Source organism: Hetaerina americana, unplaced genomic scaffold (genome assembly GCF_022747635.1).
Source record: "Hetaerina americana unplaced genomic scaffold, ioHetAmer1.1.p SCAF_68, whole genome shotgun sequence".
Taxonomy (NCBI): domain Eukaryota; kingdom Metazoa; phylum Arthropoda; class Insecta; order Odonata; family Calopterygidae; genus Hetaerina; species Hetaerina americana.
The window spans coordinates 838,098-853,340 of NW_027287294.1; the positions used below are offsets into that span (position 1 = coordinate 838,098).

The window sequence follows — 15,243 nt, forward strand, 5'->3', positions numbered from 1 at the left end:
ATTAACACTAACAGAATATAATATTTTATTCCCAATGGAGAGAAGTGGAGCAAGTTTGAGAGCAGCCAAAGAATTACAGTCACCTCCTGTGGCTATTTTCCAGCGTGCCCCCCACTCGGCTCCGCATATTTTCTACTCTTCCTTCCCCAACACTAATCCAAAATAAGAAGTGGCGACCACAACTTGATATCGTTCTCCTAATCCATGATCATCATTTGAATTTCTCAATTTCGGCTAAAAAAAACTGACTTGAAGAAGATTGAAAAATGGATGACATATCTACATCTGATGTGTGAACTGAAGCAGATTTCCCAGGTCCCTCAGTCATGATAGTAATTCCCAAATAACATTGCTGGTAGATTTTCTAAAATGAAGAGTTACCGGTGATTTCCTTCTTTAAGAAGGTACCTATGCATGTATTTTATACTTCAGTGTTAAAATTAATAAGACCCACCAACTCTGTTTGGCAAAAGGAAATGCAATAAGTACTAATTCATGTGGTGATCTAGCCAAAACAAATTACCGCTGATTAAATAAAAATTAAACATTGGCAATTTTCCACAAAATAAAATTTATTGATACCATCGGTTTCAATGGGCCGTGGAGAAAACGCATGAAATCGGGGGTTTTCCCCACGGTCGTTGACTGGCCATTGGCAAGCTATCAATGGGCAAAGGAGCACAGTGCACAAAGGGTAAACTGGTAATTAAGGGTTGGAATCACTTAACGGAACCACAATAGATTCCAACCCTTAATCACCAGTTTATCCTTTGTGCACTGTGCTCCTTTGTTTATTGATACCATGCCAATGGCCAGTCAACGACCACGGGGGAATACCCCTGACTTCAACCGTCTTCTCTACGGCCCTAGGAGTATGGTGCCACTCCATGGGACACACCCCCAACGGGAAATCCCCCCGTCCATCCAGCTACGACGTTCTCTCTGCACTTGACACCTGTTTACTTCGTCTTCCCCGACCCATTCCCCTCCCCCACGCACATGTATAGTTGCCCATGCTGCCTTCCACCTTTCCTCCCTCTTCCCTTCTATTCCACTACCCTCCCCTTACTTGCTATCTTGTTTCCTATATAGTAGACTCTGAGTGACGACTGTCATCTGACGATGATGTAGTTGACACCGGTCACACTAATAAATATTATTTTGTGGAAAATATTGCCAATTTTTAATTTTTATTTAATTATGATATTCCACCATATCAGGCCTGAAACATCTCTTTTTATTATATTACTGCTACTAGTATAATGGTCAATACCTACTCAATTTCATTTCCAAATACCCTTTCAAGAATAAAACAAGAATTTATTCCAATGACAATGCCACACCTACTAAGAGATTGCATTTAATATTATTTATGAAGTAGATTTTTTTAAGTGTTTTTATTATTTAAGCTTTTAATCAATTAAAAATGTCTACACGCTTAAAATTCACCCATAAAATTTCAATATCAAGATGCTTCCACAGCAGCTAATGGACCAACATTTTTTTGAGCAAGTAATTACTAATTCCAAATATCAATAGGTGTAAATATACACTTTAACAGGATTGAGTAAAGATGCACGTATCCCCTCCATTAGTAAACAGAAATTGAATCCACAGACAAATTCTGATACTATGAGATGCAAGAGCTGAAGACTTTTGTATTTATTAAATGTTACTCATTACATATATATCAATTAAACATAGCAATACGTCATAATATGTAATTTCACTCCCTGGTTTTCTCTCTCAATCACACATTGGCATACTTACGGAGAGATAATAGAAAACAATTAAAGACTAGCACAAGTTAACAAACTCTGGATTTTGCCTGAAAATATTTTTTTTTAAACATAGCCGGAAACTGCCATTTCTAGGAATATGGAAAAGACACGGAAGGAAGAGGAGTCAAGTGAGGAAAGGAAGGTCAATTAATGGAGCAATACTGGAATATTTCTTAATCCTTGTCACACAGCTCAGCCTGTTCATTTATCACCAAGATCTACCCATTAAGCCTGTAAGGCCATCTACTGCAAGATGAATTACTCATAAGATATATTATTTTCAAATGATTACACTATCGTTGCTCATTAGTCTTGGAGTATCTCATTAAAACCACAGTCATTAAGAGTATGCAACTGTATGTTCCAACAATATTAGTATCCATAAAACTGAAATAATACCTTATCCAAATCGGGATGTGTGGCTTGATGAGTACTCCACCTTTTTATACTTGAATTCGTCAGTACCAAAATTCGAAATGAAAATCACAAATTTTAAACTCTTAAAATAACGTAGGTACCTATTTACGATCTTATCTGAAACTAATTGTCATTATACTTCAACTTTCAAGCGTATAGCTATTTTAGTTGGCTCCCTTTCATAAAGAGGGACTTGGTAATGTTTTTCAAGGATTAAGTTAAGAAAGGTTTGAAAATCATCTCTAATTTGATTCCTGGGAATCATTATCAGATTGCAAAGAATAAAAACATAAGACACAATTATGGCAGGTGCATCATTATTAAATGCATGCGTCTTCGACAGTAGTCAAATCATAGCCTATTTCACTTGCAACTATAGAAACTTTAGTAAAAATATTATGCTAACAAAAAATGCAGGGTAGCCTAAATGACAGAACATTGGCCAACTCACAAGGAAGTTCCAATCTGGCTAAGGATTATCAGGGCACCACTGCTCGATGGGAATTCATAAGCAGTATAAGAATAATGAAGTATATGAATAAGTGAAGCATTCTTCACTTCAAATATATGTCATTCAAAGGGTATGGGGCTTAGTGCAGTGGTAGACATGTAACAATGGAATAGGGACTCGCAGAGAATAGGAGCCTATGAAGCATTGTGCTGATGAATAAATTGAGACAAAGTGAGAAAGGAGGGAGTAGTAGATAGAAGTGAAGAAGAGGAGAGGGGACCATGTGGAGGGAACTCTACAACAAATAAGAACTCGATGGATTAGACACAGCTTGATGCACAATGAATTAGCTGGAAATAATAACAGATAGGAACACTATTAGGAAGAGGAACACAAAGGAAGGCCAGGAGAAAAGTAGGTACATGGGATGAATTAAAAAAGGCCATAAAACAGAGAAGCTATGAGGGAGTGAGAGGGAATCAACATTGAATAAAGAAGAATTGAGGGCTGCAATTAACCAGTCTTAGTATTGAAATACTGACCATGATGACTAAGTGTGATTCAAGACTTTTCCTCTTCTATCAGACAGACAGAATGAAATATGTGAATACAAGGTGCATTGCAAAAGTGATGTAATTAATTTCCCACGCTGCTGCTATTGGTCGGAGTGGGATCGAAGCAGGGGGGGGGGGGATGCTAAGCTTTGCCGCAAAACCGGACTTAGTGCTCTCCAAGCTGTGGAAGCTGCAGGACAACAGTTATTGTAAACCTCCGCGTGCCAAATATATCATGAAAGATCAACCGAGTGGAAATATCAAGTGAACTTTTTGAAATGTATTGAAAATGAACCTGATTATTTGGACAACATCATCACTGATGATGAAACATGGGCTTTTGAATACGACCCAGAAACAAAACGCCAATGCTCTGAGTGGCACTCTGACCAGTCCCCCAAGCCCTAAAAGGCAAGAATGAGGAAATCAAAAGTGAAAACAATGATTATTGTCTTTTTCGGCAGTAAAGGAGTGGTCCATAAGGAGTTTGTTCCTCAAGGGCAGACAGTTAATGCTGCCTACTACATGGATGTACTGGAAAGACTCCGAAAAATGGTCATCAGGACGAGGAAAGACATCTCTGCTACCTGGGGACTCCATCACGACAATGCGCCTTGCCACAACGTGCTACGAGTCCGGGACTTCCTGGCCAAACACAAAGTGCCAACGATGCCCCCCCCCCCCAATAGTCCCAACGTCGCCCCAGCAGACTTTTTCCTCAGATTAAGGCAACCCTGAAATGAACCCGTTTTTTGTCTGTTTTTGTCCATTAATCAGCCAAAACGAGGACCTTGCCAGAGGTTACCGAAGACACCTTCCACGGCACGGCACGTAATGGTCATGGCAGAGTTGCTGGAAAAAAAATCAGTAGAGCTCCAAGAACAGTAATTTGAAGAATTTTGAGGGTTTGTGCAAATCTTTTCAATAAATTACTTGCAAAAAAAATAATTGCATCACTTTTGAAACACACCTTGTACATACGAGGGTCATCCGGAAAGTAGTACCCGTTCGTGCCGCATGAAGTGCTGACGACGCGAGTAGCCGCTGGACGAGGTCAGATAGCTTCAGTGGCTTGTCTGCCTTCTCTGAGCCAAGTTGCGTGACGCTAGCATTGCCTGTGTTGTTTCTGTGATTGTTTACAATGTTTAAAAAAATTGAGAACGCCGCCAGTTGTGAAGTGAGGGCAGTGATGAAATTCCTCAATGCAAGAAACGTTCGCCCATGTGATATTCATCGCCAATTAAAGGAGGTGTATGGAGACAATGTAATGGACGAGTCGTCTGTTCGGCGGTGGTGTCGCAACTTCAACATGGGGAGGGGGAACACACACGACGATGAGCGTTCGGAGAGACCGTCTGTCATTACAGACCAACTGGTGAGCTCAGTTGACGAATTCGTGAGGAACGATCGGCGCGTCACAATTGATGACATCTGTGAGCATTTTCCCAATGTTTCTCGAACAATTGTTCATGAAATTGTTAAACACCATCTGCATTATGCAAAAATTTGTGCAAGATGGGTCCCTCGCAAGCTTACAGATGAGCACAAAACCAAGCGTATGGCTGCAGCACTGACGTTTTTGGGACGTTATTCTGATGAAGGAGACTCTTTCTTGACTCGCATAATTACTGGTGACGAAACATGGGTTTGTTATGCATCACCTGAGAGTAAACGACAGTCAATGGAGTGGCATCATGCTCATTCACCAAACAAACCAAAAAAATTCAAGACAGTTCTGTCCACCAGGAAACTCATGGCAACCATTTTCTGGGATCGACGAGGTGTATTGCTTATTGATTTTATGGCCCGTGGAGACACTATTAATGCCAATGCGTATTGTGAAACATTAAAGAAATTACGGCGGGCAATACAAAATCGGCGGCGAGGTCTATTGTCTACTGGTGTCATTCTCGTTCATGACAATGCCAGGCCTCATGCAGCTGGGATAACACAAAAACTTTTGCAGCAATTCAAATGGGAAACTTTCGACCATCCACCGTATAGCCCGGACTTGGCCCCTTCAGATTTTCATCTCTTTACAAAGCTTAAAGACTTTTTGGCAGGAAAAAGATTTGACAGCGATGAAGAACTTAAAGAAGGAGTGACCCTGTATCTCAATGAGCTGGCGGCGAAGGACTATGCAGCAGGAATACAGAAACTTGTCACACGTTATGACAAATGCCTTAATTTGCTTGGAGATTATGTTGAGAAGTAGTTTAAAGTATCCTCTTTCAAATAAAATTTTTTATGTTTGTTAATATTTACTTTTGTGTCTTTATTTCACGAACGGGTACTACTTTCCGGATGACCCTCGTACATGTTTTATCAAAACTATGGTCAACAGGTACAAAAATCAATCTTCTCAATATGTGGGGCATGTTTCATCAGGAAAATTATGTTGACAACCTTTCAAACAAGCAGGAGGTTATTGATAAGAAATCTACATAAACAGTCAACACGTGGTATTAACACAACACCTCAGGAACCCTGAATAAATTTAATTATTTCTGGTACTCCACCGGTGAAAGTAGGTGTTGGATGGACACAGTCCGTTCAATTGCACAACAATACATTTACTTGTCTCTCTTAATAAGAAAACACAACCTGACATCAGAACTAACAGCTGGCCTGTGGCAGCCGGGTAATGTCCTCTCCTGCCAACCCAAAGGTTGTGGGTTCGATTCCCACCTAAGTTGGTTTTTTCTCCATCCAGGGCTTGAGTGTTTGTAATTGTTACTTATAAAATTGTAAAAAGTCCAATGCAAAGGCGAAAGTTTCATTTTCTGATTAATGCGAAATAAATAAAAAGTACCCAAGTCCTCCTCCCTGAAGTAAGTATTAATTTGCCCTACTCTCCATCCACCATGCCAAAGTTAGATTCCAAGGGAAGGGATAAATGTAATACCAAATCTAATTATGTACCAATTAACATCTCAAGGTAGCAATTGGTGGAAATGCCTGAAAACTTTCTCCTGGATTATCCAGCTCACTCATTCCGTGCTCATTGTGGAGTTTCCATCTCCAGATGAAACAACCGTAGATGAGAAGCATATAAACATGAAAATACACAGAAAAGATAACAGAGATTGATACTAACGAGATAGTACATATGTTCCTGGAATACTTTGAAAAGCTAACTCAATTCCTCTCATGCTTTCGGATACAGAATTCTCACTGATGATGGGCATCAATTGCATCATACTGCAGTGAGAAAATGGACGCACTCCTAAAATATGCACAATAGGCTAAATAATCCCATCATTTGCTACATGTGAATCAGAGCCACACAGATACAAATTTATATAGCTAAATGGTGCTATTGAATGAAATATTAAAACAGACAAAAACTTAGAAAATACAACCCGCAAGTATTACACAATATCACCATAATATACATGAATGAATTATACATTTCCGATGTACCATATGTACGTGGCACTAATTTTTAGGGTACATATGCACCTAATAGGTTATGCCAGTAGTTAGCCCAGGGTGGAGCACAATAGGCTATGGACTGGGGGGCCTGACTTTGATTCCCAGTGATGCCCCCTGGACACCTTCAGCCCTACACACAAACTGTGTGATTTATTGGAAACTAGTTCTTCCCAGGAAAACACAGGTGGCACAGGGAACATAACAGGCCCCACCTTATGAGTATTACTCCATTTATGAGTGAATTTCACAATGCATTGGACTTAGTATTGGGTGAGCTCTAGTCTAGCCCATCGAACAAACCTTTGGGTTGAACAATGTGGTATGGCATGAACCTAATAACTCAGAACAAGGACAAATAAAATTTTTCTATGTACAAAATGAAAAAAATGTAAAAAAAAATAAAAAATGCAATTTATTACCTTTTACATAAATACACACAAAAAGGAAGGAGACAACTACAGCAAAGTAGCACAAAAACCTTTCAGGCCTGTACAGATTTTGCTTTGTCACACATCCTGGCAAGCAGCCCTGATAACTGAACGAGAGTTGTTAAACCTTCTGTTACACGAAGTTGAGTAGTAGCTATTTCCTGAAAATTAAATTTTAAATTAAAAAATAAATTTCAAACATCAAATTACAATACACATAAAAAAAATGGATCGAGTGAATTTCCATGGATAGTTTCACCATGAACAAAGTAACCAAAATCACAGTACCCACATGTGTACAAAAAGGTATGATATCAGAATGAAAACCATTTAAAATAACATTTTAAATCCTTACCTGTACGAAGTACAACTTCAAATTGATTGGCATTTCATAGCTTTTGCATATACGAAATATGTTTCCCACTATGTCCTCTGAAGCATATCCTAAGGTCCATAAATGATTCAATATCTTAAAAAAATTAGAAGAAAATCACATATTAGTACGTACGTTAAGATTTAAGTGTGAATAGATAGAAATGGTCATCATAAAGATGTAAATCAACCACAGTGAAACTCACTTTTTAATTAAAAATTGGGAGAACTAACATCTCTACAAATTAAATCATGATTAGGACTACTTTGAAGTTATTCTGGTCCTACTCTTTTCTGAGGACTTGAAACATAGAAAGAACATTTTCTAGCTGGCCCCAATTATGGGGCCCAAGGGTTGCATCAGGATATTTTCACTATAAGGTTTCTCTCTTGACAAGCTGCATAGAATGAGACATAAAACTAAATTACTTGCTAAATTGATTTAATAATAATAAGCAAAAGACCATAGCAATCAATGAAAATAACCACGACTCTTGGAGCAGATGTAAGACGTGGGAAAAAAGCTGCATACACTTCAAGTAAATAAAGTTAATTAAGATTAAATTTATTCCAGTTTAGATTACTAGACTACTCCTAGATGTACCTACAGAGTTAATTATGTAAAGAGTAAAAGATGGATTCCATAGAATAAATTATGAAACCACAAGGATGAAATACCTTATATGCTTGATCAATATCTGCATTAATGCAGTGCTTGATCATGTCCTTGACAAGAAGTGGATGTGGCTCATCGCACACCTAAAACAGAATAAGAGAATTCACAATATTCAAATGTAAACTCTCCAATGCTTAATCTTTAAGGCCTTCTAATTAATAATGTCTAACTGAATGCAGATTCACTCAAACAAACAAGATTGGAGAAAGCAGGAGGATGATTTGGGAAAGGGATGCCGAAATAGTGAAGTTTTTACTTGAAATACAGACAGTTTAAACCCAAGTTACAGTGACAATCCAACTCAAGCATTTCATACTTTTTAATGAATTTCCAATACTCCCTATAAGATAATTTATATACATACTATATATTGAATAATCTAGTAACCAATTTTTCATTTTTGCAAACAAATCCACCTGACTTAAGCAGTTCATGGATGCTATATTTTTCCACTAATGCTAGTGTTGTTATGCATATGACTGCTTAAACACAGTAACACTTTACTCATAACCTTTATATTCTGTTACTCTATTAATGCTACTATTCACAGTACTTGTGGTTGATGCGTCTGCAATGAAAACAACACCAAGAAAATTTTAGTTGAATGATACACAGTGTTCCCTTTTTCCTGTTGTTATTCTTAAAACAACGCCCATCATATATTTGTGCACTGCTACTACGGAATGCAATTTATTCACAAATTAATTGGTAGTCTACAGTTTATAGTAGGCTTTCAGGTGAACCCAAGATTGATCGTCACTACTCTTCTCAGCTCAATCCAAAATTACACAACCTGACACTCCACACACTACAATAAACAGTTTTTCAATTCTGAATATTCTGTTATAGCCTCTCATTCCATCAAATGTGCCCATCCTTTCCTCACTTGACTGACATTCTCCCCTCTATCACAGTCCTCAGTAATCAATCACAAATCAAAACACACTGAATCTATCTCCCCTGCCATCATTGAATTTCTTCCAACAATTATTCCCTCTCCTTCTTTATCTGCACATCTAGCATTTCCTCATTTGTTTCCCTCTCCGTCCATATCGCCTTTCACATTCTTTTCCACACCCACATTTCAAATGCCTTCAATCTACACCCATTATCCTGTCTCAATGACCACATCTCTCTGCCATTCAAAATTATGCCACACATTTTAACAACCCTTTTCTTAATATCCTTACTCAATGCTCCTCTCATCAATTCCCTCTTCCATGTGAAAGCTTCTTTGTCGAACACAAATCTTCACTTTATTACCCCCCTATTACTTTGACCATCTTGGTCCAAAACACTACCAACATATGTGAACTTTTTCACCTGCTTACAAACAAATATAAAGCAAATATGTTCTCAGGATGTCTCTCATCTGTGGCTTGGGAGCAATCTTAATTAACATCAAACGCTCATCAAATGAGCCTCTAGATCACAAACCATCAGGGTCAAAATGACCAAAATGACTTTAATTTGATCAAATATAATGTTGCAACAACACAAATTGAGCTTCCTTTGCTCCTTTGCCCAACTACAATCGAAGGGAAATACACTGGATATTACATCATTTGATTACTCTTGATTCACTGAGTGCAGGACTGCGTGAAAAATAAATCAGCGAAAATACCCATTTTATAATGATTCATGCATAAGAGACAATATCCATCATTGACTACTGTGAAATATACCAGGTCAGCTAGTTGGTATGCAGATTTGTTTAATTGAGTGCATTTTTTGAACAATTTCAATATGACAAAAAATTACACAAAGTGCAGGCACTCATTCCACAAATTTCAATTCCTGAATATTTCCTGATTTTCCCTAAGGAGCTGTCTCACAGACTCAGTGATTTGAATCTAATTATGTATCTTCTATGTGGATGATGGCACCAATATAATTGAAGCCTGTCCAATTACTGTCTCAGAAATCATTGAGTATGAATTATATTCTGCATTCAATTATCAATTTTCACACTTTTTCAAAATATTCGGGCCTTTTCCCAAACTTTTTAAGAGCTAGAGTCATTTCAGACTTTTCTTGAGAGAGTTGCCACCAAGAGCTGGCAGACCAATGAAATCAGTGAAAATATCAACTGGAATGATAAAACACATTCATAAAACAGCAAAGCCAGATTTTTTTAACTTAATAGGACATCAAGAAGAATTCAGAAGTTATTATGACCAAAGAAGAATCATGATGCTACCACTAGAATTACACAATACCACCAGATATATATTGGTAAAGAAACATTTTTTTCACTGGTTGGTTTCCTAAGAGGAGGCAGCCGTATAATAAAAAAATAAACCACCATTTATTTCAATTAATTTTAACTTCATTAATAGTTTAAAAAGTATCATACATTTAATTCAATTATTCTACGCTAACATATACAAATAAATATTTGTGGGAAATGAAAAAATTTCAATTATGTTACATTATGATTACTTATGCATCATAAATGAGAGTGCTATATCTCTGTACTTAAGTCTTCTGTCGTCCAAATTATAGGAAAACCAGAGAATGAATATCTCCACTCACCAAAAACATTTAGTGCTTAAAATTCACCTTGAGTGAAAACATTACATCATCATTCAAAATCATTCAAAATAATTATCTTGAAAAATCAGAGAAAGTTTTGAAAATTGAATAAAACGTTCTTTCTCATAATATTTTTTGCTTGCAACAATACTTGTAGGTGTTTAGTAGAAGATTAATAGTTTAAATGATCTGGTTTGCCACTCTGAAACATTCTAGAATATTTACATGTACCCTAAATTTTCTTTGACATTCCAATGACTTCAATCATCTGTGGCTACCATGAAGAAACACTTATTAATAGTCTTATGACATGGTTAACTACAGAGAACTTTATCGCGGCACAGCCTACAAGAAAAAACCCACCTGAACTGTTCACTCTGGTAGCTGAAATTGAAATTCAGGGCACACTACTTTTCTTGCATCAATAAATTTGCTACTGTACTACTGATTTCCTTAAGCAAACCTCTAAATTTCAAATTAAGTTTCTATGTACTCGAGGCTCCTCCAGGGCACTCTCCCATCGCATTTGATTGTAAAAAATGAAGTCAACCTCACTTTTTATTCAAATGATGTTCATACAGTCTAAACCCATTTACTGAAGATGCTCATACCTTAAAAACATTTTCACTGCTGATGTGGCCAAAGCCATTGTAAGTCGACTGCAAGTTGTTTAATGCCTGCCTCATGTCTCCTTGAGCAGTAAAAACTATGGCTTCAAGTCCATCATCTGTGTAGGACACCTAAAAAGCAGAGTAGTGTGAATTGGTTAATCAAACCAACATCAAATTTAAGTCCAAACACAAAATTAAAAATTTGAAATAAGATTACGGAGTTTCCTCAAAATGGTCTTTTGAGATCATAACAGCATAAAAATAGAAATATTGGATAGAATACAATACTAATCAAACCATATGGTGTAAGGACCAATTTAAAAAAATGAAAAATCCAATTAAGGACCTTAGAATTCACTTGTATCAGGCTTGTTAAATTCTATCAACTCCCTGGGTTCAAGCATTCCCAGTAGCTTGCTCCTTCCTCTCCTGTTCTCTAAACGACCAATCATCGAATGCCCCTCTCATTTAAACACCCCTGTAATCCCAGGATGAAGGTAGCTTGGGCCACCGAAATGTTAAAGCAAGTTATTTTCATTTTCATCAATCTTTTTTAAAAACAAATTTTTAATCTAAACGTATGCATGCACATCGAACATTGGTGAACACCACAATGGTGTTACTTTTACAATATGCACACATATACTGTTAATTTCAAGCAGCAAGCATCTCACATTATCCATTTAATTGATACTAAAAACACAAATTGGTTAATGATAGTAGTTCATTTTCAACATAAATGAACATAAACAACTTACCTGTTCTGCCTGACACACTTGCAACACCTTGGCCAAAACCTGCATATCTGATAAAATTCCAAAGCGGATCATTGCGCATCTTGATTGTATGGGTTCAATAATTTTCTCAGAATTGTTACAAGCCAAAGCATAACGTGTTGTGTTGCTATATTTTTCTAGCGTACGTCGCAAAGCTTGCTGAGCTCCATCAGTCATGCTAAAATATAAAAATACATTAATACTTAACATAAAGGAAAGCCTTTAAATACGTATACATTAATGCTGCTCCTAAAATCAGTATCTTTTTACTCAAAGAAGCATTGCTTACAATAGAGGCAACCAAATTTGAGAGCATACATTTATTCATAGAGATATTTCATAGTTTTTTCCTAGTGTTACTATTTAAGTAACACTACAATAATTCTTTTACTACATACATATATTTCTCTGTCATTAATAATGATATACTTACAAATTTTAAACAGTGTAAATGCATTGATTGACATTGGCTTATTGGATTAACGTTAATTCATTTGTATTTTCATTCTGGAAACTCCTTAAATCAGTTAGCATAATGGATGATCAAACCTTGGTTGGTCAATCGGCAAAAGGTTATAAATCATTTTTGGGCACCTTTCATGTGATTTGTACGAGATATGTAAATTAATCATAAGAACATAAATGAAATGAGATTCTCACGAAACCTGAAATATAAGATGAACAATTATGTTGGGGTTGGTAAGGTGCCAATCCTATAGCCAATATTGATTTTTTTGCAGAACCCTATATCAATATTTCCCTTTAGAATAACACAAAACATCAATATTGGCTATATGAGTAGTAGTATTTAGGGCAGGCGACTGACAGCTGAGGTCATTTGCGCCATAGGGGATGGATAGGAAAGGATGAAGGGTGGAGAGAAACCCGGCGTCGGCATTAGCCTACTCTTTACGAAAGGCACCAAGGGGTCCGCACCTTAACATCCCATCCGACGGACGGCGTACTCACTCAAAGTACCCTCCACAAAGCACCTCAAGTAGAGATCGAGATACCCCTGAAAAATATTGAATACCGCCGGGATTTGAACCCGGATCCTCTGAGTGGGAAGCCAGTGCGTTAGCCCCGCACCATCCCGATCCCCTTGGCTATATGATTGGCACTAAACACGAAATGCACACAACCAATAGTGCACACCACCTTTGTTTCATTAATGTTGTAAAGGCATAAAGTAGCACAGGTAGAAGAGTTCTCCTAATTTAAAAAGCTTTCAGAAGAAGGCGGGCTAAGTAGTAAGGGGAGTAAAGGAAGAATTTCATTAGGTAGAAAAGCTTTCACAATGAGGCCGGAGTTGATAAGTATAGACATTTAGAAGAGACAACTGAACACTAAAATATGCGCTGCATGATGGCACAGTATTGAAACTTGTTTGCAGAGGCATTGGGATACGCATAAAATGTAAACTTTTGAGATTTCTATGAGGAGAAAGTGGGAAACTTAGGTGGTCGGATGGCTTGGAGATGTAGCAGAGGTTAGGTCCATAATTAACCACATCTTGTAGTGTACTCTTAGAACACAATTTCTTAGAGATAAGCCCAAATAAAAAATCATTAGTTGTTAGCAATGGCATCTCCCAAGCAACACCTGATATCAGGTCTCTATAGAGCTTCATTGGCCTGTACTATTGAAAGGGGAAATATGTATAATCTTGACCAAGTAAATCCAATTTATTGCACAATGAATAAATTGCTGACATAGTTTAATAGACAACTTTACATCAACTTAAAAACATGCTGAAACTTAATTACACGAATGCAGCTGCAAATATGTATATTTTAATCCCATGGAAGAGTATTTGCAATTTAGTTCAGAGATACGCGTGAAAGTGAAAAATAATTAACATTCATACATTTTTCCTGGCAATTATTGTTAACTTAGGCTGTCATGAATGTGTATGTTTCACCATAATGTTAAGATCACCAACTTCATTATGTAATTGATACATAACCGCTTATTACACACACAATTACTATGCCATTTTCGGTTGCACACCCTATTAGTCAAAGTACCCAGCAAAATGTAAATCACTTCCATTTATCCTGTGCTGGTCACTAAGATTTGGCCATGAGCAGTGAATAATGCTCCTGATAACAGAATGTGAGGATTAAGGGGAGTAAAGAGGAAGTGGAGCACTAGAAATGTGAAATAAACGATCATGCTAACGAGTGTCAATTCGCAGAAATAGAATTTGGGCATCTCTAAGCAAATTTAAAATGTGAATTCCTGTACATGGGTAAATTCATTGTTCTCAGAAATTCTCCGGTCGCCGTTCCCCATGATATGACCGAATAAAAAAATCAAACAAATCATGATACTAAAACAGTATTAAAAATAATACCAACACATAATTCTGTATTTATACCTGTCAGCTTCATCCAGAATAATAATCTTATGCTTTCCAGGAGGTAACGTGACCTTTCGTTGAGCAAAATCTTTTATTTTGTTGCGAACTGTATCTATTCCACGATCGTTGGAAGCATTTAACTCCAAAACAGCATCTCTGAAGTTGGGTCCCAATAACGTCCGAGCCAAGCACAATATTGTTGTGGTCTTACCAATTCCTGGAGGACCCTAGTGTATAAAGGAAATTATAACGCACAGGAAGAACTAAAACAAACCATGAAGAATCACACCCACTCGGACCCCTCCAAAGCTATTCATTTCTATCATGAAAACTAAAAATGCACCTTTGAAAAAATATAAATATTCTGGGAAACAACTCACACTTAATATGATGTTTGGTACATTTCCAGTGTTTGCGAAGGTTTCCAATCGAGCAACCTCCTCTTCATTTCCAACGATATCTGAAAACACTCTTGGTCTATATTTTTCAATCCTAATTTGGATAAATCATAAAGTTAAAAATATTGTAAATCTTCCCATTACATGATGTGAATTAAGCACCAATTTCCATCAACATACCATGGTGCAGAGTTGGTGGGTACTGATTGAGAAGGTTGACGCTCACTTATTGGGCTGCCGATTTCTGGTGTTTTTGTAGACGAACTACTGGGTTTATCGTCCACTTCCATGTCTTCGACAATATGAAAATGCTCTTTCAAGGAGTGAAATTTCGAGTTGACATATAGTACTTAACTTAATTCTCACGACAGTAATCTATACTCCCTTCAACACCGATAGGGAGATCTTGCCGCCAATTGCGCCAGCAAACAATTGAAGGTGAAAATG

General features: G+C 37.2%; 1 protein-coding gene across 2 annotated transcripts; it reads right to left on the reverse strand.

Annotated features, from left to right (window-relative positions):
- Nucleotides 1-7,032: 7,032 nt before the first annotated feature.
- RfC4 (replication factor C subunit RfC4) lies at nucleotides 7,033-15,209 on the reverse strand. Of its 2 annotated transcripts, none has more exons than XM_071594714.1 (8): nucleotides 14,977-15,209; nucleotides 14,779-14,890; nucleotides 14,417-14,625; nucleotides 12,019-12,214; nucleotides 11,261-11,389; nucleotides 8,117-8,197; nucleotides 7,422-7,535; nucleotides 7,033-7,227 (listed from the first exon to the last, which is right to left on the reverse strand). In XM_071594714.1, exons 1-8 carry the CDS (start codon nucleotides 15,084-15,086, stop codon nucleotides 7,120-7,122), a joined length of 1,059 nt encoding a protein of 352 aa, XP_071450815.1. In that variant the 5' UTR covers nucleotides 15,087-15,209; the 3' UTR covers nucleotides 7,033-7,119. The 2 variants fall into 2 exon arrangements, 1 of the variants encoding a protein (XP_071450815.1); XR_011702583.1 differs by lacking the exon at nucleotides 7,033-7,227 and adding an exon at nucleotides 7,645-7,836 and having other exon boundaries at nucleotides 7,480-7,535.
- Nucleotides 15,210-15,243: the final 34 nt, after the last annotated feature.